Below are 23,539 nucleotides of genomic sequence, written 5' to 3'. Positions count from 1 at the left end.
CCTTACCTTCCTCCGTCACGGGATTCAATTGAGGCCCCGGTTGAAGCCGGAAGAGGCCTCGGCCTTCACTTCCAGCTTCAACCGGGGCCTTAATTGAAGCCGGCGACGGAGGAAGGTAAGCGTCCCTCCTCCCTGCTCCCTTACCTGGTGCTGCCGCCGCCGCGTGGATGGCGGCGCCGGCAGCGCCAGATTAGTCCCCCTCCCCCCCCACTTACCTTCAGGAGAAGCTCCGGATTGAGGCGATCCTCTTCGCCTCGATCCGCCGGCCCCCCAATCCTCTTCGCCTCCACCTTAAGGGTAGGCGAAGCCCCCCCGCTCCGCTCCTGCTTCTCCGGTTTGAGGAGAAGCGGAGCACATCCCTAATGGTTTGTGATAGCCTTGTCCCTCCAAGGATTTGTCTAAACCCCTTTAAAAATGGGAGAGTGGAGTTTATAAAATGATGCCTGGTGCGGAGAATGTGGATAGGGAGAACTTTTTCTCCCTCTCCCATAATACTAGAACCCAACGGTGTCATCCCATGAAGCTGATGGGTGGGTGATTCAGGACAGAGCAAAGGAAGGACTTCTTCACACAGTGCAGAGTATAGAATTCACTACAACAAGGTGGCCAACGATTTGGATGGCTTTAAGAGGGGGTTGGATAAATTCCTGGAGGAGAAGGCTATCAAGGGCTACTAGCCCTGATGGTTGTGTGCTATCTCCAGTATTTGAGGCATTAAGCCTGTGTGCACCAGTTGCTGGGGAACATGGGTGGGAGGGTGCTGTTGCACCATGTCCTGCTTTGTTGGTCCCTGGATGACAGTTGGTTGGCCACTGTGAGAACAGAGTGCCGGACTAGATGGACCCTTGGTCTGATCCAGCAGGGCTCTTCTGATGTTCTCATGAAGAGTCTGAAGCCCTCCAAAGGGGAAATGGCTGGATGGTATGACCTGATCATCAGCAAAAGCCCTGAGCAAGCACAGATGCAGACTCAGTTGCCTTCACAAGCAAACCAAATGGAAAAGAAGCCCGTCTACAATGGCGCCCAGCGGAGTCTGCTCACCCCAGCAAGGGCTGGAGATTTGGGCCGCAGGAGAGGAGGGAGGGAGGGAGCCCGGCCGGGAAGGGTGATGCACGGCGCTGAAAACGGCGCCCCGGCATTAAAAATTCACCAGCCAGTGAATTTCCAAGGGATTTGTAGTAATTAGATGACAAAATGCTGGCAAATCTCAAGCTTGCCGAAGATGTTACTCAGGGGTCAAAGACTCGACACTTTGGGCTGGGTAATTTGTAAGTGTCAATCACGCTCAGCCATCGAAGAGGAGGCAGAGCTCCAGCCGCTGAATTCTAACTACGTCCAGCGCTCCCGGCTCTTCGCCACCCTGCCTTCCCCTTCCACCCACTCCAAATAACCGCACAGGCCTGCATGCAAATGCGGTTCCTTCTGCTCTCAAGACTTATTTATTTATACCCTGCCACATCCTGAAGGGCCAGGGTGAGTGCCAACACACACACACACACACACACACACACACACACACTCCCCCCATAGAATATATATATGTCTATCCTGCTTCCCCATCTCAGGAAGAGATGATGGGGGGGGGGTTTAAGATGCACAGAGTATTGCAGAAATGGAAGCTGAACAATCGAGGCACGGGACAACTTTCCGCATGGAGCTGGGGGGAAGCTAAATGCATGACGAAGGTATAGGCAGAGGTGGGGAAACTCAGGACCGGGGGTCTTACCTGGCCCTCCTGGGCTCCCAATACAGCCTGCTGTGGATCTCCATGGGGTCACACCCCTCCCCCTTTCATAGAATCATAGAATAGCAGAGTTGGAAGGGGCCTACAAGGCCATCGAGTCCAACCCCCTGCTCAATGGAGGAATCCACCCTAAAGCATCCCTGGCAGATGGTTGTCCAGCTGCCTCTAGTGTGGGAGAGACCACAACCTCCCTAGGTAACTGATTCCATTGTCGTACTGCTCTAACAGTCAGGAAGTTTTTCCTGATGTCCAGCTGGAATCTGGCTTCCTGTAACTTGAGCCCATTATTCCGTGTCCTGCACTCTGGGAGGATCAAGAAGAGATCCCGGCCCTCCTCTGTGTGACAACCTTTCAAGTATTTGAAGAGTGCTATCATGTCTCCCCTCAATCTTCTCTTCTCCAGGCTAAACATGCCCATTTCTTTCAGTCTCTCCTCATCGGGCTTTGTTTCCAGACCCCTGATCCTCCTCCTCTGAACACGCTCCAGCTTGTCTGCGTCCTTCTTGAATTGTGGAGCCCAGAACTGGACGCAATACTCTAGATGAGGCCTAACCAGGGCAGAATAGAGAGGAAAAACTTTTCAATTTGGTCACCCATCCAAACCCTGGCCAGACCCAACCCTGCTTAGCTTCAGCAAAGTGGCTGGCTCCTATGCATTCAGGCAATTCCCTGGGACTTTACCACAACCACCCATAATTGGGTGGTGTTCCCAGTTGTTGTACATTTCCCCTCTATTCTAAAAGGTGGAAACACATCTAAGAACTTTAAGCTACATAGGCTGGTGTTTTTGGGGCTCCACCCCTTTTCTCTTCACAGCACCGCCCCTTTTTGGCTTCAGCTCTGCCCACCCCTGGAACGTCACCCTCCGCAGAGAGGTTCTCTGGAACTGAATTCGGCCCTTGGACTGAAAGAGGTTCTCCACTCCTCGTATCGTATTACAAGATGGGTGTCCCTCTCCCCCTCCGGATTATGAATGGTACACTGTCATCCAAAGGCAAGAAGCATCGGGACAGATACTGCTTCCCAGAATACATGATTAAATGTAAATCCATAACCCCAAGGTGTGTTGATGGTTGGTCACTAGTTTGGATGGCTTGAGAAAAACCAACGTTCCTTCCTTCCAAGATGTACCGTATTTCTTTGATTGTAAGATGCCATTGATTCTAAGACGCACCCTAATTTCAGTACCACCACTAAGAGTAATAATCGCACCTGCAATTCTAAGACGCACCCTGTGTTTAGAGATGTTTATATGGGGAAAAAAGTGTGTCTTAGGATCGAAGAAATACGGTATAAGCCACCTTTCAGGTATACTGCTGTCTCAATGCAGGGTACATAGTTTTAAGCATGTGAAACCAACACTTTTAAGTTAACCATTCATGCAAAATTCTTAAACCACAAATTCCTGGAGGAGAAGGCTCTCAATGGCCACTAGTCCTGGTGGCTATGAGCTACCTCCAGTAGCGTCTTGAAGGCTCGCCCACCTTAGAGGCCTTCAAGAGGCAGCTGAACAACCATCTGCCAGGGATGCTTTAAGTTGGATTCCTGCACCGAGCTATGATTCTATGATAACATGGGAATTCTTGTCCCCACTACAGAGCACGGGACAGAGGGTGCCCAATTCTTGGGAAGCCCCGTAAGCTGCCCTCACTTGGAAGTTCTAGAACATGTGGATTGTTCATCCCCTCTCTTAATTCTCCAAAACACAGGCTTTAATTTTAGTTTTTAAGTTGTTGTTTTTAAACACACACACACACACACACACACTTGATTAAAACAAACAAAATCGTAAGCAAACACACCCACAAATTCCCCCCCCAAACAAATCACGGATCTAGTTTGACTCCATAACCCAAGCTATTCCCCCAACCATAGGGAGAATTCTGCCTGCCACACCAAAGGAAAGGAAAGGAACCTCTCGTGCAAGCACTGAGTCATTACTGACTCTTGGAGGGATGCCAGCTTTCACTGACGTTTTCTTGGCAGGCCTTATAGCGGGGTGGTTTGCCGTTGCCTTCCCCGGCCGTGATTACCTTTCCCCCAGCTAACTGGGTACTCATTTTACTGACCTCGGGACGATGGAAAGCTGAGTTGACCCGAGCCGGCTGCCTGAACCCAGCTTCCACTGGGATCGGACTCAGGCCGTGGGGAGAGTTTCAGCTGCAGAAACGGCTGCTTTACACATGTGGCCAAAAACATGCTGACTGAAAGGACTCAAGAGAAGCGGGGTACCATAGATGGACAGCTGGAGCTGGGAGAGACCCCTGTTCCCTGAGACACGTTGTGCTGCCCTGGGCAAGATGTGATGCCACAGTTTTAGCACTTCACTGCATAATGGCCTACCCTACAGGGCTGCTGTGAGGGTAACCCTCTACCTAAGACCCTATGAAAATTCAAGGTGATTGCATAGGATCTGGAGATTTTAAAAACCCTGAAACCTCCAAGGTGCAAAACGAAGCAAGTATCGACACGTCCCCGCAGAGGTCCTATCCGTTATTAACTGAACTCGAGCTGGAAAGTTTTTACTAGCTGCTCTGGGTAAGACAGTTACGGTCCTCCCTGGACAGAGGCAGCTTGGCCACTGTGTCCATGCATTGGTAACCTCAAAATTGGGTCACGGCAATGCGCTTTAGTTGGGGCGATCTTAAAGGTAGGTCCAGAAGCGTCAATCCTTGCAGGACGATGCAGAGATATTTTTATCGTGAGATCTCCCCCTCTGTTTACACGGGGAGCGTGACGGTCTTGGAGGGTGAGGACATCGCGGCCGCCATTTTTTAAAAAATTCTTAAAGAAGAAGAGCGCACAAACGCTTGTTCGCAGAAAGGTAGGTTTTTTAAAAAATTAAACTTAATTTCCCCCCTCCCCTCCCCCCCCACCCCACCTCTGATGGGTGCAGAGCTCCTGAGGAACTCTGCACCCCGTGCGCGGGTCCCAGCTCCTCGCGAGGAACTGGGACAACCGACAATGCCCGCCCACACATTCTGCGGTCTCTGGATCATCAGAAAAAGCGGTCTCAAAGGCGAGGCTGAGATCCCGGGGCAAGGGAGGGACCATCCCTCCCTGATCCCGGGATCCCCTGTGTGTCATGTGGATGCACAGGGACGATCCCGGGATTTCGCCCCATCTAGCTAAGGCCTTTGTTAGATGGAGAAATAGTCTGTCTGGTGTCCGGCGGCCTCCTGAGTACGCCGCCCCAATCCGTGTCAGCCACGATTCGGTGGCCTTTGCGTGGGAGAAGTGGCAGGCTGGGCCTCCCCCCTGATGTGCATTCAAGGCCTCTTCCCCTCCCTCCACACGCCCTGTTTCCCCCTCTCAGTGGTGGGCTGAGGCCTTCCCAGATGAAGTGGACTTCTTGCATCCAGCCTGGTGGGGAGGGAGGGAGAGAGAGAGAGAGGGAGAGAGAGAGAGAGAACGCCAGTAAGACGAGAACCGGGCCTCGACTGCCGCCGGGAAGCCCCTGCATAGGCTGCTAAGCTGTCAGCCCGCCAGCAAGCCCTGCTTGCTCCTCCGTCTGCTAACGGAGATGCCTATTATTTTGCTGGCACCCCGGCCCTGGTTTGCATATTTCACTGATTCAGGTCACATCGTGTACACACGCAAGCCATCACCAGCGTCTGTTGATATTCTCGGTCTCTCGCCCAGCTTCAGTTTGAGGTGAAAGCCTTCCTTATTAGCCAATTTGGATACCCATTTACTGTGAATTACTCAGCCTGATTATTATTCATGAATGGATAAATCTGAAATCTCAGCTCCCTGCTATGCCGTTCCGTCCCCCTCCCCCCCCCCGCCAATGAATATATTTAGAGGAAAACAGGAGGCTGTGTGCAGTGGCCCTGGCTCCTTGGTATACAAACACGCCGTTGCTTGGGAAAGGACGGCGTTCCTGCGAGCCCGAGAGAGGAAACAGCGGGAGGGGGGGGGAGGCAGTTTTGCGTCCCAAAACAGAAGAAGAAATATTCGCAGGTACCTGAGAATGACCCCGTTCAGACATAACGCTAAGCCACGGTGATTTAGCCTTGGAAGCTAAACCCTAAACCATTCCTAACCATGGTAGCTACATAACCACAGTTTAAACACACTATCCTTTTGCTGCAAAAGGGTTAGCGGCTTAACCATGGTTTAGCGTGTCATCTGAACGCAGTCAATGTTTTCTCTGTTTTGGGATTTACTACAAGTTTACCGGGGATGGGTACCCTATGGATACAATATGACCCACCCCACCCCGCCTTCCCCAAAAGGGACACCTCTTCCTTTTTATTAAAGCCCTTGAAGGCTACAATTCTCCAACTCTGCACATGGTTTAATTTCCCTTATTGCTTCTAAACTTTTATCATGGGTTTTAAGTTTGTTAATGATTTAAAACATTTTTAGCTGCGCGTATTTATTGTTTTACATTGTTGATTTGCTCGGTTTCCCCCTTTTCAGATCCTAGTGATATAGGGTGGGATATAAATGTTTTAATAAATAAGTAAAATAAGAGGATCACCATGAAAAATAGTCCGTCTGCTCCTTATTTTGCAGGACATAGGAAGGAACTCCTTGGCCCAATGTCTGGTTTGGAACTGAGCGGATAAGGGTTGCGTCTGCCCCGATCCCTCCCCGGGAACGTCAGACATGCCTGTAATCCAATTAACACAGCCCCTGTTTAAACTTCCCTGCTCTTCCTTTCCAAAGCACGCATTATTTGCCAGGTTAGCGTAGATCACCCTGGGCTCGTGAAACCTTCCGTGAGTGGAGATTTGCTTTGGGTTACCCACGCTTGCTGCAGAGTCCTGTGTAAAATGACACTGGAAGGCCCCAGCCAATAGATATCAAAGAACACGCACAATAGCCTTATAGAAGAAAAGAAGTTTATACTGCCTTAGTGTTAAAATCTCTAAGGCAGTGATCCAATGGCCCCTGAAGGAGCATCTCTTACAATTCCAAATGAGAACTGTTTCTCCTTGTTCCTTGCAGGTCCACGATGGTACCAGGTAAGTGAGGGAAGGAGGCTTAACTCGCGCTGCGGCAGTCTGAGCCAGGTAAGTGGGGGAGGGGGGCTTACCTGGGTCCCAGGCGGCGGCTTCAATTGCAGCCCAGGCCTCAGGCTGCAGCCTGTTTCCAGCCTGAGGCCTGGGCTGCAGTTGAAGCCTCTGCCTGGACGACGGAGCCAGGTAAGTGAGGGAGGGGGGCTTATTTGCCCCACATTTTGTCCCCCCTTCCCTACTTCCCTACCTCTGCCGTCCACAGCGGAGGCAAGTAAGTGGGGAAGGGGGGGGCAAAATGGGGGCCGAATATCGATTCAGGGGAGGTCCGGATCGAACCGAACCAGTTCGGGCCCTATCCAGAAGGTCCGGATGGGGATCCGAAGTGGTTCGGGGAGGGGGTGCACAGCCCTAGTTTGTACTACATTTAAAATCATCATCATCATCTGTTAATAAAAAACAAATCAAACCAGAGAACTTTCTTTGTTATTCACCAGACAAAAATATAATAAATAAATGAACAAACATTAGTGCCCAAGTTGCAAATGTTTGTCAAAAGGAATGCCTTTGAGACATCAATGGATAGCCAAAAAGACCCCAGACCGACCCTGCTGAAGGAAGCAAGCATCATAACTAGGAGGGGTGGGGGCAGAAAAGTCTTCTTAAAGGCTGAGAAGGAACCCCCACGCTCAAGAAAAGAGTGTGTTCCAGTAGGGGAGGAATATAAAAAGGTTAAATTAATTTCCATAAAAGCATAAACTTCAGAGAAGGCTGGCTCCATTCTTTTCCTCTGCCCCCACTCGTCGTCCCCCACCCCACCCCCCGCTGAACCCCTGGCGCCTTTGAACATAAAACTGGCAAGTATTTCATATTTCAATCTCAGCAGAACAAATTGAATTAGATGCTGAAACCAAGCTCGGATCCGTTCGCGAAAGCCTACCTGCTCTGCTTGCACTAATCCTCTGCCATGCTGCTGCAGAGCACAGAGGTGTTCCTCCATGGCGAGAGATTCACCCTGCCATGAAAGACAATATGGGGAGGAGTGCTGGGGGTGGGTGGGTGGGGGTGGGAGAAGAAGATGCAAACCGCCGGTGGCGGGGCTATGCAGAACGCTGTCCTGTATCGTCATTCTGGTGCCCGCCTGGATCGCCGCGCGGCTACGCCGGCTGTACCTAACCTGGCGTTTGCACCGCCGGTATCGAAACTTGCCAGAGTGGGACGCCGTGGGGCCAGTTTTGTAGGGTTGTTTGCATTGATTCCACATCCACTGCGTTCTACGGTTAGGCTAAATAACCCTCCTTCTGCCGCTGTAGTGCTAAGCCTCCCAGTCCTATGCGGCAGGGTCTTGCTATTTACTGTTTTACTCTGTGCAGCACCATGTACATTGATGGTGCTATATAAATAAATAAATAATAATAATAATAATAGTAATAGTAATAATAATAATAATAATCAGCAGCTCAGGGTTTTCTTGTCCTCGGTGACTCATTTCTGAAGTCTTTCGGGGCGCCATCTGAATTATAGCTGAAATGTTTTGACTGGGGTTTAGGAGTACCGGATGGATCAGCTCACCGGCTACGCTAGAGGTCTAGGTGTTTAAGCGAATGGAAGAAGACAGGAAACAGCTTTTTGCAGAGCCTGGTCCAACTAGCTCAGTATTGTCTATATGGATTGGCAGCAGATCCAAGACTTGGACCTTTCCTGGTCCAACCTGGAGATGCTAAGGATCGAACGTGGAACCTTCTGCATGCGAGACATGTGTCCCTGTATCAAGTCACTCTATCGGTCCCCCTACCTCTATACTGTTTACATCAGCAGCAGGGAACCATTTTTCATCCGAAGGTCTGCCTTCAATTTCGGAGGAGCTCTCACACGGTGCGTTTCAGTGCTGGGTGGGACTGAAGGTAGGGTGACCCTATGGAAGGGAGGACTGGGCTCCTGTATCTTTAACAGCTACGTAGAAAAGGGCATTTCAGCAGGTGTCATTGGTATGCATGCAGCACCTGGTGAAATTCCGTCTCCATCACAAAGCTGCAGGAGCTCTGCCCTCTTTTGCATCTGGTCGCTCTAGCATAGCTCCTGCAGCTTTCACTGTTGTGAAGAAGAGGGAATTTCACCAGGTGCTGCATGCATATAATTGACACCTGCTGAAATTCCCTTTTCTATGCAAGTGGTTAAAGATGTAGGAGCCCGGTCCTCCTTTCCATGGGGTCACTCTAACTGAAGGTAAAGGGGCAGAGCCATTGCACAAACTGCACCAGCCTAGCGTAGCTCAGAGTTCTTCCTGCCAGTAACTGAGCCTTAGGAAAAAATGTTTCAATGGGGTGGGGATTGCATAAACAGGTAGGGGAGAAGGGGTGGGTTCATTGGACGTGAACTTCTGGGGAACCCTAGAAGGCCAGATCATAAAAAAAAAAACCCACACCACTGGAAATCTCTACTCCTCTGGTTTCTGAAATTCCAGCAGACATGGTTTTCAAGGGTGTCTTTGCAGCCATGAGATCTAGAAACTTGAGTCTGAAAAAGGGATGTGAATGATGAGATGCTCAGGACAATGAATTCTGCACCCACTAGAGCTGAGACGAGGACTGCCAAAATTATTGTTTTGGTCATCCATGTATGTGTGTGTGTGTGTGTGTGTGAATCTGCTCACCATAAGGGTTGGCCATCCCACTGCTGCCACCCCGTGCCAGATCCCAAATCTTTGCTACTGCTTGTGGCAACAAAGCAACGCTCCTTTTTCTCCCCACACTTTTTCAGCTGTTTTCTTGATCTCAGAATGCCCTGGAGGGAGCATCATACCGGGCTGCTGGGGGGCGGGGGGGGGGGGAAACACAACGGTGGTCATTGCTGAGCAACTTACAAATGCCCCAGAATGACACTGTATCATAGCAGGTCAAGAAAATACCAGCTGAGATGGGGACATCGAGGGTTCCTGCCGCTGACACATAAACAAAATAATATTATTACCAATAAACATTCGCCACTGCTAAAGGGAAGACCACCCCAACCTGGCAGCAATACTTTGCTGCCTCCAAAGTTGGAAAAATGAACCCTGGCCTTGAATTCGCCACTTGCGAATGCGGCTGCAGAAACCCGGCCGGGTTTTCCGTCCCGCGCTCCTGCGGGATCGTAGCATGGGCGCGCCCTGCAAGCCATTTATCCTGAGCTTGGCGCTAAAAAAAACCTCCACTCGTCCTTTCAGACGTCTCGCCGCCTGCAGGTCCCACGCCGCCCAAAGCTATCGCCCTGGGGTCGTGGTGCTCTTCTCCAAATCGCTGAACACCCAGGATGTTGTGAAGTCTTCCCCTCCAGCCTCTGCTGCCAGCACAAAGAGTAGAGGTCCTGGTTTAGATTGGCTGCTGTCCGCTTCCTTCCCCTCCTGCCTGCCAAGCTGTGCGCTCAAGAGGAAGATGTCATTGGGCAGAGGCAACAGGGGGTACCCTGGAATTAGGACTCTTCTAGAGGGGCGCGGAGCACCGCGGAGCCCCTGAGATTATTCCGGAGGCACTGTTGGAAGCAGGCTGTGACTTAACCTGGCAAGGGATTAGTCCTGCAGACAAGCAGGGCTCTTCTCTTTCATCTGGAAAGCTCCAAGTGCTGAATTTGCCTCTCTCTCTCTCTCTCTCTCTCTCTCTCTCTCTCGCATGCACAGCCATGGAGGAGGCAGGTGCATTATAAAGGCGACTGGCCGGCTGCGCAGCCAGACGGCAGCGGCAAAAAAGGCCCGATTATCTGCAAGGGTGACACACGACAAGGAGAGGCAGCCGCGCTCCCGGCTGACGCAGCGCAGGCCTAGAGACGCTGCACACAATGGCGAGTGGCGTGACCATCTCCGGCGTCGGATCAACGAGGGAAACTCAGCAACTCCGGGAGAGGGACAGCCGGAAAACGTACGTTCGAGGCGCTGAAAGCTGCAGACAAAAAAACAACCCAGGACAGAAAGGGGAACAGGAGCTGTCTGATTCTCAAGGACATTGTTTGCCTCCTTGCTGAGGCCTGCTGCATTTACTGTACCTATGAAGGATCCCTTCCATCCGTCCCAGCCTCCATGCAAACTAAATCACACACACACACGTGATTTGGAAGTATAGCTTCCAAATCACGTGAGGTGCTGGTTCCTCTCTATTCGGCCCTGGTTAGGCCTCATCTAGAGTATTGCGTCCAGTTCTGGGCTCCACAATTCAAGAAGGATGCAGACAAGCTGGAGCGTGTTCAGAGGAGGGCAACCAGGAGGATCAGGGGTTTGGAAACAAAGCCCTATGAAGAGAGACTGAAAGAACTGGGCATGTTTAGCCTGGAGAAGAGAAGATTGAGGGGAGACATGATAGCACTCTTCAAATACTTAAAAGGTTGTCCCACAGAGGAGGGCCAGGATCTCTTCTCAATCCTCCCAGAGTGCAGGACACGGAATAACGGGCTCAAGTTACAGGAAGCCAGATTCCGGCTGGACATCTGGAAAAACTTCCTGACTGTTAGAGCAGTACGACAACGGAACCAGTTACCTAGGGAAGTTGTGGGCTCTCCCACACCAGAGGCCTTCAAGAGGCAGCTAGACTACCATCTGTCAGGGATGCTTTAGGGTGGATTCCTGCATTGAGCAGGGGGTTGGACTCGATGGCCTTGTAGGCCCCTTCCAACTCTGCTATTCTATTATTATTATTATTATTTATTTATATAGCACCATCAATGTACATGGTGCTGATTCTAATTCCTCCTGCTTCTGGGTTTTCCTATAAACATCCACAATGGACGAGCCCATTTCTGAAAACCAATGAAGAACGCTGCTGATTTTATAAGCTGCTCAATTTTAAGAGGGGTGATCATGGGATCACCGGCAAGCCCGCACTTGGGCTGTACCCGTTTCAAGCTGCAGCGTGCGGGGTGGACTCCTGTTATGGAATGCAAGTCCCTGAATGTAGAGAGCTAGTATGTCGGGGGGAAGAATGCTCGAGGAGAACAATATTCCCGCTGAAATGCTAGCTTTCTTTGCTCAAGGAGTTGATTGGTATGACGGAGCAGCCAGTAACAAGAACCTCTCAGAGCTGCGGATAGAACTGCTACAGCCCAGGGGCAGGTTGATGAGAAACGGGATGAAAGGACGGTGAAAAAGGTGTGGGGAAGGATGGATGTGGGGCCAGTTCCAGTCTTATATGGGTCCCTGGGTAAAAGTCCATCAGTAATCCTCCACCACTTACTCTTCCAATTGCCTGATCTCCACACTTAAACTGAATTATTGTTCTGATTTTTCTATGTTTTTTTTTTAAAAAGACTATTTTTATTATGTTCTATTTTGATGAATTGTTGTAAACTGCTCAGACAGCTTTGTGTGGGTGGTATAGAAATGAAATAAATAATATATATAATTTATCATTAACATTATTATTATTAACTACTGCTACTACTATTACTACTATAGGCATCTCCAGCAACAGAATGGCACATTTTGAAGTGCAGACACTCATCGTGATGGTCCCCAAAGGCACGCCCCCAAAGAGAGTGCTGAAATGTGGGCAGCTGGATGGTTCCAGAACAACAAACCAGTTCTAGCAGTTTTCATTTCCACCGGGAGCAGGACTTCTGTAATGCTAATGGGTTCAAGCCCATCTCTGGTAGATAACCCCGAGAAGTCCATCTGTTGTACCACATTCATAAGAACACCAGAAGTGCCCTGCTGGATCAGAACAAGGGTCCATCTAGTCCAGCACTCTGGTCACACAGTGGCTGACCAGCCATTGGCCAGGGATGAACAAGCAGGACATGGTGCAACAGCACCCTCCCGCCCATGTTCCCCAGCAACTGGTGCACACAGGCTTACTGCCTCGAATACTGGAGGTAGCACACAACCACCATGGCTAGTAGCCATTGAGAGCCTTTGCCGCCAGGAATTAATCCAACTCCTTTTAAAGCCATCCAGATCGGTGGCCATCACTACATCTTGTGGCAGTGAGTTCTATAATTTAACTCTGTGCTGTGTGAAGAAGTCCTTCCTTTTACTTGTCCTGAATCTCCCACCAATCAGCTTCATGTGATGACCCTGGGTTCTAGTGAGAGGGAGAGGGAGAGGGAGAAAAATGTCTCCCTGTCCACATTCTTCACACCATGCATAATTTTGTACGCCTCTATTGTGTCTCCCCTCAGCCTCTAGATGAAAGTTCTGAACGGCTTCAAATGCGTGGGTGTAACCATGCAAACTTGCATGGATTGGCAAGGGATGCCTCGCAAAATGCATTTACAGGCTGTGAGTTGCACTGCTGTAACCAGAGCGGCACCAAGAGAGGGTCCAATCTCAACCATTCCTGGTCCTCCTCAAGAGGACCCCAGGTACGAGAATTTAATTTTGCTCGCAAAACGTGACAGGATGCCCCGTCTGAAGCTCCGGAGTGCATGTCCACCGAAAATATCCGTTCATCTCATTCCTGATTCCCGGGTTCGATTTGTGCAACTTTCCTCTGCAGACCGAATCAGCCCAGCTTTAATATGTGGAGAAAACCTGCACAAAGCTGGAGAGATTTGCGCAAATTTCCCGATGGATCGCTGCTCAATTTGCACCAATTTTCCGGTCGCACAAAGCCAGTAGCGATTGCAAATGGGAATTGAGCGTGAAACGAGGGGCAAGGTGATGTTTGGAGGTCCTGCAATCTCAAACGTCGCTAGACCCAGAAAATAGAAACGAAAAAAAAGCAAAAAAGAATGGAGGGTTTCTCTCTCTTTTTTTTAAGCCCACTTTGGATGGTAGTGGAATTTCAAGATAAAAATGGTTCATGGTAGGGGGAGAGTTAATCCCCTCCTCCACAAAAGCTATGATCCGGACCAGAATCATGTCCACACATGCTTACACAAAGGTAAATACAGCTATCACACACTGCTCCATTATGTGTGTAGACAAATAGGAGCCTGAGATGGGCATCCTTTACGGGACAATAAAAGCATAACACATTTACAACTGAATGGAGTTTCTCTCTTGTGCTCTTTCACATATCCTTTGGAAAAGGGAAAGGAACCTCTCGTGCAAAGCACTTGAGTCACTGCTGACTCCTAGAGGGACGTCTGCTTTCGCCGACGTTTTCTCGGCAGACTTTGTAGCGGGGTGGTTTGCCATGGCCTTCCCCAGTCGCAGTTCCCTTTCCCCCAGCTAGCTGGGTTTTTACTGACCTCGGAAGGATGGAAGGCTGAGTTGACCTGAGCCGGCTGCCTGAGAACCAGCTTCCGCTGGGATTGAACTTAGGCCTCCGCAGGGAGAGTTTCGGCTGCAGTAACTGCCGCTTACCACTCTGCGCCACACGAGGCTCCTTTACTCATTGTCAAATCAAAGAGAGAGAGAGAGAGAGAGAGAGAGATACCTCTGCGTAGGTATAGTTTCGGAGCAGGAATCCTAGTTGTCTTCCTCGTCGCCCCCTTCATCCTCCATCTTTTCCAGGATTTCTTCTAGGGCAGCCGACCGCTTCTTCTTGATCGGAGAATCTGTGTGAGTCCGAGTGACAAAGTTTTAGGAGGAGAGGAAAAAAGACAGCTTCAACATCCCATATCTGCTCTCCCAGCCAATCAGCATGAAGACACCCTCCTTTCAACTACGATGGCCCGTACCCATAAGACCCTCACTGGCTTAGCAGAGCTCCTAAGTCCCAGTCCGTGGAGAAGATCAACCCCTTGTGCTCAGCAATTGGTACCAACTGGTTACCTATTAGATGCTCATTGTAACAACGTTCGCAGAAATTAACAACCAATTCTCTTGTGTCTATACACGGGTGAATACATGGGATGAGTTGAAGGCTATGTTTTTATAGTATTGAATAAGTTTTTTTCTTTTGAGATTCTTATTTATTTATTTAAGGATTTTTATGCGGCCATTCAGCCAAAAAAGGCTCTTACGGCGGCTTACAAAAGTATTTCTTGACAGTCCCTGCCCACAGGCTTACAATCTAAAAGACACAAAAGGAAAGGGGATTGGGAGGGAGGAGGAGGGGGGAAAGGAAAGCAAATTCAGGCACTACAATCTTAGTTGCAAAGTTCAGCAGTTACAGTTGACAGCAGGAGGGAGGGGGCTCTCAGCTGGAGCTGGACCCAGGCACGGTGGAGAGGTGCCTGGCTGCTGCTTCCTCCCTCACTGGTGGCCTCTCCAGAGACAGTTGGTAGCAGGAGGGAGGGGGCTCTCAGCTGGAGCTGGACCCAGGCAAGATGGAGAGGTGCCTGGCTGCTGCTTCCTCCCTCACTGGTGGCCTCTGCAGAGACAGTTGGTAGCAGGAGGGAGGGGGCTCTCAGCTGGAGCTGGACCCAGGCACGGTGGAGAGGTGCCTGGCTGCTGCTTCCTCCCTCACTGGTGGCCTCTGCAGAGACAGTGGGTAGCAGGAGGGAGGGGGCTCTCAGCTGGAGCTGGACCCAGGCACGGTGGAGAGGTGCCTGGCTGCTGCTTCCTCCCTCACTGGTGGCCTCTCCAGAGACAGTTGGTAGCAGGAGGGAGGGGGCTCTCAGCTGGAGCTGGACCCAGGCACGGTGGAGAGGGGCCTGGCTGCTGCTTCCTCCCTTCCTAAGTATTCCTCTTACAGGTGTTACCATGGCAAGGCATTTTCCTTAGGGTCTTCTCATCTCTAGGCTGAGCTACAAACACCAGGGAATGTCTCAAAACTTCCAGGCAGTTACAGGAGTGGTAAAAATTCCCACCTTCTTCTCCAAGGCAGGGCTGTTTCCATGGGCAGATCAACTCACACATCCAGAGCACAGCGTCCCACGTAGGGCTCACCTACACCAAGCAGGATATTCCACTATAGAAGTGGTGAGGAAGTGGTATATAAAAGGCAGGAGCCTCACGACTGCTTTATAGCAGTATTGAAGTGCACTGACAACTGTTGGGGCCCATTGACACATACTATATGCCACTTTCATAGTGTTATATCCCGCTTGGTGTAGATGTGTCATGGCCTCCAACAGTTCCAGCTATTGGGCGGTATAGAAATGTAATAAATAAATACATAAATAAATAAATTCTCAGTGCACTTCAGCACCACTATAAAGCCGTAGTGTAGATCCTGCAGTGCACTTCAATACCGCTCTAAAGCAGTAGTGCGGCTCCTGCCTTTTGTATACCGCTTTCATAGTGGAATATCCTGCTTGGTGTAGATGAGCCCAGGGTGTTTAATTTCAAAATCCACTCCAGTTCTTTTCTCAGCAGCTGCTACTCATCTAATATTTTAACTGTTTTATATTATATGTATGCCTTACTTGCAATGTGCCCTATGAACTCTTTAGATGTAGTATTGTTTTACTGTTTACTAGCAGATATTCCTGGCATTGCTTGGGTTGCTGAATAACGTTAATCTTCTTCACTCCCCTTGCTGCTGATGCTGTTCTCTCTCTCTCTCTCTCTCTCTCTCTCGGAGTAGCATCGCTGAAGAGTGAAAGGAAGTGGCTCTCAGTGGACACGGGCAGCTCTGGGCAAGGCATGCTGGGATGTGTGGCCATTTCAGAGATCTTGGGAGATTGCCCACGTGGCTGCATGTGGTCACCTGAAATCTCTATTTTATTTATTTATTTATTGCATTTTTATACTGCCCAATAGCCCAAGCTCTCTGGGTGGTTTACAAAAATTAAAACCATAAAAACAATTCAAAATATAAAACAAACAGCATAAAAGCGTAATATAAAACACAATATAAAATCAGCCTAGGATATGTTTTAAAATAGTTTAAAAATAGTTAAACCGCAAAAAATCAGGTTTGGGGATTTTGGGGTACATTGTATAGGAAGAGAGCCTCGTGTGGTGCAGAGCGGTAAAGCAGCAGTTTCTGCCGCTGAAATTCTCCCCACGGCCTGAGTTCGATCCCAGTGGAAGCTGGGTTCGGGCAGCCGGCTCGGGTCGACTCAGCCTTCCATCCTCCCGAAGTCGGTAAAATGAGTACCCAGTTAGCTGGGGGAAAGGGAATCACGGCCGGGAAAGGCAACGGCAAACCACCCCGCTATAAGGCCTGCCAAGAAAACGTCAGCGAAAGCTGGCGTCCCTCCAAGAGTCATTAATGACTCAGTGCTTGCACGAGAGGTTCCTTTCCTTTTCCTGTACAGGAAGACCTATCAGAGTCCCAAAATTTCAAGTTTGTAGCTCATCTAGAAGTGGTCAAACATTTCCAGACACACAAACCCACACACATACATTCAGCTTTATATAGACAGACAGGTATGCACACAGGCTGTGCTTGCAATGTGCTTTTTCCAATGGTAATGATTTTAGTGCTGTGTTGTCTCATTCATTTGCTCATACATGTATTGTTACAGCCCCCTGAAGGCCTTACAGAAATCAAGAGGCTGAAACGCGTCCGGCATTTTTAATAATAAATTTGTCTAGAGCATCCTGAGACTCCCCCCCCCTCTCCTTTTAGGAAAGGAAAGGAACCTCTCGTGCAAGCACTGAGTCATTAATGACTCTTGGAGGGACACCAGCTTTCGCTGACGTTTTCTTGGCAGGCCTTATAGCGGGGTGGTTTGCCGTTGCCTTCCCTGGCCATTATTACCTTCCCCCCAGCTAACTGGGTACTCATTTTACTGACCTCGGGAGGATGGAAGGCTGAGTCGACCCGAGCCAGCTGCCTGAAACCAGCTTCCGCTGGGATCGAACTCAGGCCATGGGGAGAGACTTTCGGCTGCAGAAACTGCTGCTTTACCGCTCTGCGCCACACGAGGTTCTTTTAAGGACCCCCAAATGCTCAATATGCCAGCCTATTGTAGCTTAAAGCTCTTACAGGCAGTAAGTACAGACTTAGGAGACGCGGTTCATTTTTGTGAACCGCCCAGAAAGCTTCGGCTATTGGGCGGTATAAAAATGTAATAAATAAATAAATGTCAACCTTTCAGAATGAGGGGTGGTGAAACTAGGGAAAAGTTGGGGAAAACGCCAAATGGTTGAGGAAAAGGGGTGGGAGAGAATCAAATTGGGATCGTAAGAGGGCTGGATTTGACCCACAGGCCTGAGATTCCCTATTCCTGCTATAAAGTGGTGGGGGTGGGGAGATGCAACATGGCCTTCCAGGGAACCTCAAAGGCCTGGATTTGATTCCTCACCTCTGGTCTATTCCCTGTGACAGTTGTTCTCCATGAACTCCATTGGAGTTTTTCTGATTACCTGCTGGAGATGCCTGTGCAGCCTGGGACCTTCAGCTCACAAGCCGTGTGCTCTGCCCACTGAGCTCCATTGCTATTCCCAATTTCCCCGGGATCAAGACAGAGTCAGGCCCATTTCTGAAAAGCAGCATCATGGCTAAGAAACTGCGCTGCATGAAGCACAGCGTCCCCGGTTCGAATCTCACTATTTTCAGGAGCTCCCGTGCCCCAGTTGAACGGGAGAAACAGAAACACACACCAGGCTTCCGTTTGTGGGGTCTTGTCAAGAGAACAGCGGGGGGGAACTGTGCCCCGTGTTTATTAAAGGGAGGAGGAGGTTCCATTCAGATTGCCTGCCCCAGATACCATCGTGTCTCGGACCAACCCTATCAAGAGGCATGCTGGGACCCAGAAGCCTCGTCCCCCAGTACGCTGCCTCCAGTTCTGGGCTGCATGCACTGCTGCACTCTCTGCCCCCCACCCCCAATCAAACTGTCAGCGATCACTTATTTTCCGTAAAAACAACAAGGCACCGGTGGTTCGCAAAGGCAGTTAGAAATTGAACCTGCAGCGAGGAAATGAGAGCACAGAAACTGCCGTAGCTTCTGGTGGGAAGCGAAGAGGGTGGGGGCAGAGGAGATGCAGACAAGCTTAGAGAGTGAGGGGCAGTGCTTGCTGCTCCATCCGGGGGAGAGGAACACCCCCATATCAGAGGGGGTCAGTAACACCGCAGGAACTGAGGCTGAAGGGTCACCACGGCCGATCTCTTCCCACTGGAGCTCTCTCCGCGGACCGCTCCCACCTGGCAATCATAGAATCATAGAATCATAGAATAGCAGAGTTGGAAGGGGCCTACAAGGCCATCGAGTCCAACCCCCTGCTCAAGGCAGGAATCCACCCTAAAGCATGCCTGACAGAGGGTTGTCCAGCTGCCTCTTGAAGGCCTCTAGGGTGGGAGAGCCCACCACCTCCCTAGGTAACTGATTCCATTGTCATACTGCTCTAACAGTCAGGAACTTTTTCCTGATGTCCAGCTGGAATCTGGCTTCCTGTCACTTGAGCCCGTTATTCCGTGTCCTGCACTCTGGGAGGATCGAGAAGAGATCCTGGCCCTCCTCTGTGTGACAACCTTTCATAGAATCATAGAATAGCAGAGTTGGAAGGGGCCTACAAGGCCATCGAGTCCAACCCCCTGCTCAAGGCAGGAATCCACCCTAAAGCATGCCTGACAGAGGGTTGTCCAGCTGCCTCTTGAAGGCCTCTAGGGTGGGAGAGCCCACCACCTCCCTAGGTAACTGATTCCATTGTCATACTGCTCTAACAGTCAGGAACTTTTTCCTGATGTCCAGCTGGAATCTGGCTTCCTGTCACTTGAGCCCGTTATTCCGTGTCCTGCACTCTGGGAGGATCGAGAAGAGATCCTGGCCCTCCTCTGTGTGACAACCTTTCATAGAATCATAGAATAGCAGAGTTGGAAGGGGCCTACAAGGCCATCGAGTCCAACCCCCTGCTCAATGCAGGAATCCACCCTAAAGCATCCCTGACAGATGGTTGTCCAGCTGCCTCTTGAAGGCCTCTAGTGTGGGAGAGCCCACGACCTCCCTATGTAGCTTATTCCACCGTCGCACTGCTCTAACAGTCAGAAACTTTTTCCTGATGTCCAGCCGGAATCTGGCTTCCTTTAACTTGAGCCCATTATTCCCTGGCTTCCTTTAACTTGAGCCCGTTAATCGAAAAGACCCTCAAGGCAGAAGCAGATGCTGCCATCACAGCCACGGTTGAAAGCCGGCTGTTGTTGCGGCTGTGCTAAGAGGCTGCGGCAGGGCAAGATGGGACCAGTGGCTGTTAAGGGCGCATGGATCGGACCCAAGGCCCATCTAGTCCGGCAACTTGTGTGCTGCCGTGGCCAATCAGACACCCCTGGGCAGAGGGACACGGAGGCAACAGCGTCTTATTTAGCTCTCATGGCAAATAGGAGTTGACAGGTCTCTCCTCCTCCTCCTCCTCCTCCTCCTCCTCCTCCGTCAAGCCATTTAAGCCGACGGCCACCATCACATCTTGTGGCAGTGAGTTCCGCAAGCTTACTGTGCATTACGTGTAGGGCTCTTCTGTCTGTCCCCAATTGTATTTGAGTGGCCCTGTATTCTAGGGCTGCGTGAGGTGTTTTGTGGGGGGAGGGACTGGAAGTAGGGATGTCAGAGAAATCCGTAATGGACTGAAAGGAGTAAATTACTACTTGTTCAGAAGACAAGCTAAGCCACAGTGGTTAAGCATTCTGAGCTAAGTATCGGGACCGTTCAGATGACACGCTAAGCCATGGTTTGGTCGCTAATCTTTTTGCAGTACATGGTTAGTGAGTGTGTTTAAACCATGGTTATGTAGCCACTGTGATTAGGAATGGTTCACACGGCACACTAACACAGAAGTTGACCTCAAAATGCTTAACCATTCAGGTGATCAGCATGTCACCTGAACAGGGCCATTATGGCTTAGCGTGTCGTGTGAACCAAGTTTAAGCGTGTTGTGTGAAACATTCCTAACCATGGTGGCTAAATAACCATGGTTTAAACACACTCACTATTTGCAACAAAATGGTTAGTGTCCTAACCATAGAATACTAGAGTTGGAAGGGCCATCGAGTCCAACCCCCTGCTCCATGCAGGAATCCACCTTAAAGCATCCCTGACCAGTGGCTGTCCAGCTGCCTCTTGAAGGCTTCTAGGGTGGGAGAGCCCACCACCTCCCTAGGTCATTGGTTCCATTGTCGTACTGCTCTAACAGTCAGGAAGTTTTTCCTGATGTTCAGCCGGAATCTGGCTTCCTGTAACTTGAGCCCATAATTCCATGTCCTGCATAGCTTAGCGTCTCAAGAGGCCCAGTATAAAGAACTCCCCCCAACACAGGGCCCCAGGAATGTGCATATCCTGGGGCAGCAGGTTGGAGTGGAAGATGCAACCAACAGACCTGTCAATTCACATCCTGGAGTCGGTTCAATGCACAACGTACGACAACCCAAAAGGAACTGCAGCATGAACTTCGGACTGCAGCAGGGCCTTTCCACCAAGGATACAGCTACACACATCCCTTCCCTTGGCAAACTTCTGTAATCTACATTGCTGTTGTTGTTGGTAAGTTCTGGTTTGCTGCTGGCACAAAGACACACCTGAGAACTGCTGTACAGAGGTCTCTGGGTTCAAACTTCCAGAGCAGCCTTGCCCTAGAGTTCTGCAGCACAACCCTGGGTCAAGGAACTGGATAGCCAAAACAGCAGGTGTTATTTCAACCTCAGCGGCTGGCTTGTGTAACCCAGGTAGCCCCTCCCTCCCCCCTCCCCCCTCCCCCCCCCCAAAAAAAAAATTGGAAGAAGAGAATTAAGTACGTGATTTATGTAGATGCAAACCGAGTCCTATTTGCTTGATTTATTTTGCGTCTTTGGATTCTGGTCTTGGTAATCATGAGGAAGGAAAGGGGAACCCCAGCCACCTCCATGGCTTCAGACATTGCCCGTGAATTTTGGAGAATACCTTCACAGCCATGAGGACTAGGAACTTGAATTTAAAAATAGTAATATGAAAGCTGAGATGCTCATGGAGAAATAGTCCAACCCCCTCTCACCGGATCGAGGGCCATTAACACAAACACTAAGATATAGAATTCTTCGAAATGTAATTCATGGCCCCAATAGAGTTAAGGTGCAACGCAACACATGCTTATAGAAACTTAGATAGCATGTACAGAGGAGGACAACCAGGATGATCAGGGGTCTGGAAACAAAGCCCTATGAAGAGAGACTGAAAGAACTGGGCATGTTTAGCCTGGAGAAGACAAGATTGAGGGGAGACATGATAGCACTCTTCAAATACTTGAAAGGTTGTCACACAGAGGAGGGCCAGGATCTCTTCTTGATCATCCCAGAGTGCAGGACAAGGAATAATGGGTTCAAGTTAGAGGAAGCCAGATTCCAGCTGGACATCAGGAAAAACGTCCTGACTGTTAGAGCAGTATGACAATGGAACCAGTTACCTAGGGAGGTTGTGGGCTCTCCCACACTAGAGGCCTTCACGAGGCAGCTGGACAACCATCTGTCAGGGATGCTTTAGGGTGGATTCCTGCATTGAGCAGGGAGTTGGGCTAGATAGCCTTAAAGGCTCCCTTCCAACTCTACTATTCTATGATTCTATGAAACAACTCCTACAACTCCCAGCATGCCCCAGACAGTCCAGCATTGTAGGACTTGTTTCTGTCTAGGCATGCTTTGCATTGCACCCTTAATTAGTCAAGGTTGTAGCAGTTGTATTAAATTTAAATGTGTAAAATTCACACCACATACTCTGCTCAATGAACTTACTATTTTCTTCTTCTTCTTCAGACCCTATGCCTCCTTCCCACATCATTAGACTGCCCCCTTTTTTCTCTTACACCACACATCTGCTTCATGCCCCCCCCCACCGCAAGGTTCCCTGTCTTATCAGCACCTCCTGCCCTCACTGCCTTTCCTGCCTGTAGATCTCAGCATCTCGGCCTATTGCCTAACGCCTCTCCCTTCATTTAGTTTTTGCGTACTGGTTTTCTTTACCCCACTGAGCTTCTCCCTCGCCTAAAGGCCCCGTGATAATGTTCCCTGACCCCAAACAACAACAACTCTGAAACATTTTCAGTTCTTGAGGATTTTGTCAACGTTCCATGACTGACCTTAGCCTCCCTGCTGAGGTTAAGAATGTTTGTTAGCATTCCGTGACATCACAACAATTCATTCAATCTCACAGGAGGCTGGTTCACAGAACAGAGACAGTGTTTTGTCTTGTTTTTTCAAAAAATTATGATCTAGATCTATATCTATATAGAGATATGAGTCTCTCATCTATTATTTCCAAGGTTCAAAGTCTTAAGTGAATTATAGGAGCCCATTGTGTTCATTCCTTGCTAGAAGTTTGGTTAAAAAAAAAAAACGGGAAGAAGAACACACACCCTACCCTCCTGCACTTTCCCCTCATTTCAGAAAGTGGCTTTCCATGCAGGGAACAGCTGTTCAAAGCCCCGATCTCAGCCATCAAAACATCCTTCTCAAGCAAACAAATAAATGTACATGCAGGACTCGGGAAAAGGTTGTAAAATAAACACATAGCGCAAGCTGCTGCATTTTCTTCGAGCATTACAGCTGCTTGCGAAGATAAACAACAAGTAAATGTCACAAAACATCAATACAGGAGAAATTAACCTGACAAAAGCTGTGCCATCCAGCCCGCCATCCTCCTCCTCCTCCTCTTCCATCTTCGACCAAACAATTTTGCATTTCTGGAGTCCCCCCCCCCCCCGCCCTGCCCCCAAATCTAATGATTTTATTTTTTCAATTAATTCCTTGACAGAATGCCAGGACTGGGAGTACTTCTGCTCCTGTACTTTTGTGAACGCCGAGGGAGGCGGAAGAAAAGGGACAGTGGGTGGAACGTGACAGGACCGCTCCCCCGCTCTCCCAACGTAGCATGGTTCTGTTAACAGAACCAAGGTCTAGAACCTCAGAAAGAAGGGACGGGACTTCATTCAGAGAGAGAGAGAGAGAGAGATGCTTGCACTTGTGTCAAGACTGAGCCATGAATGTAGAGAAAAGTCCAGACATTTTTTTTTCTTTTTGGAAGAAAAGGTATCTAAAGGAATGCCTCCGCCCAAGATATGCCAACTCTCTCTGTCACACACTTGCAAAAAGAAAGTAGGAATATCTCCCCCCATAGCCTGTCCTTCTGCA

At 49.7% G+C, this 23,539-nt stretch overlaps 1 protein-coding gene across 1 annotated transcript in view; it reads right to left on the bottom strand.

Annotated features, from left to right (window-relative positions):
- The window catches only part of RBM19 (RNA binding motif protein 19), a 114,197-nt gene that overhangs the window by 799 nt on the left and 89,859 nt on the right, over nucleotides 1-23,539 (bottom strand). The window contains exon 24 of the mRNA XM_063143893.1: nucleotides 14,052-14,172. Coding sequence (XP_062999963.1) covers nucleotides 14,084-14,172 — 89 coding nt within the window. The 3' untranslated portion in view covers nucleotides 14,052-14,083. The remainder of the gene's footprint in view (nucleotides 1-14,051; nucleotides 14,173-23,539) is intronic.

Source organism: Elgaria multicarinata, chromosome 18, assembly GCF_023053635.1.
Source record: "Elgaria multicarinata webbii isolate HBS135686 ecotype San Diego chromosome 18, rElgMul1.1.pri, whole genome shotgun sequence".
NCBI lineage: Eukaryota > Metazoa > Chordata > Lepidosauria > Squamata > Anguidae > Elgaria > Elgaria multicarinata.
This window is presented reverse-complemented; position numbering and strand designations above follow the sequence as displayed.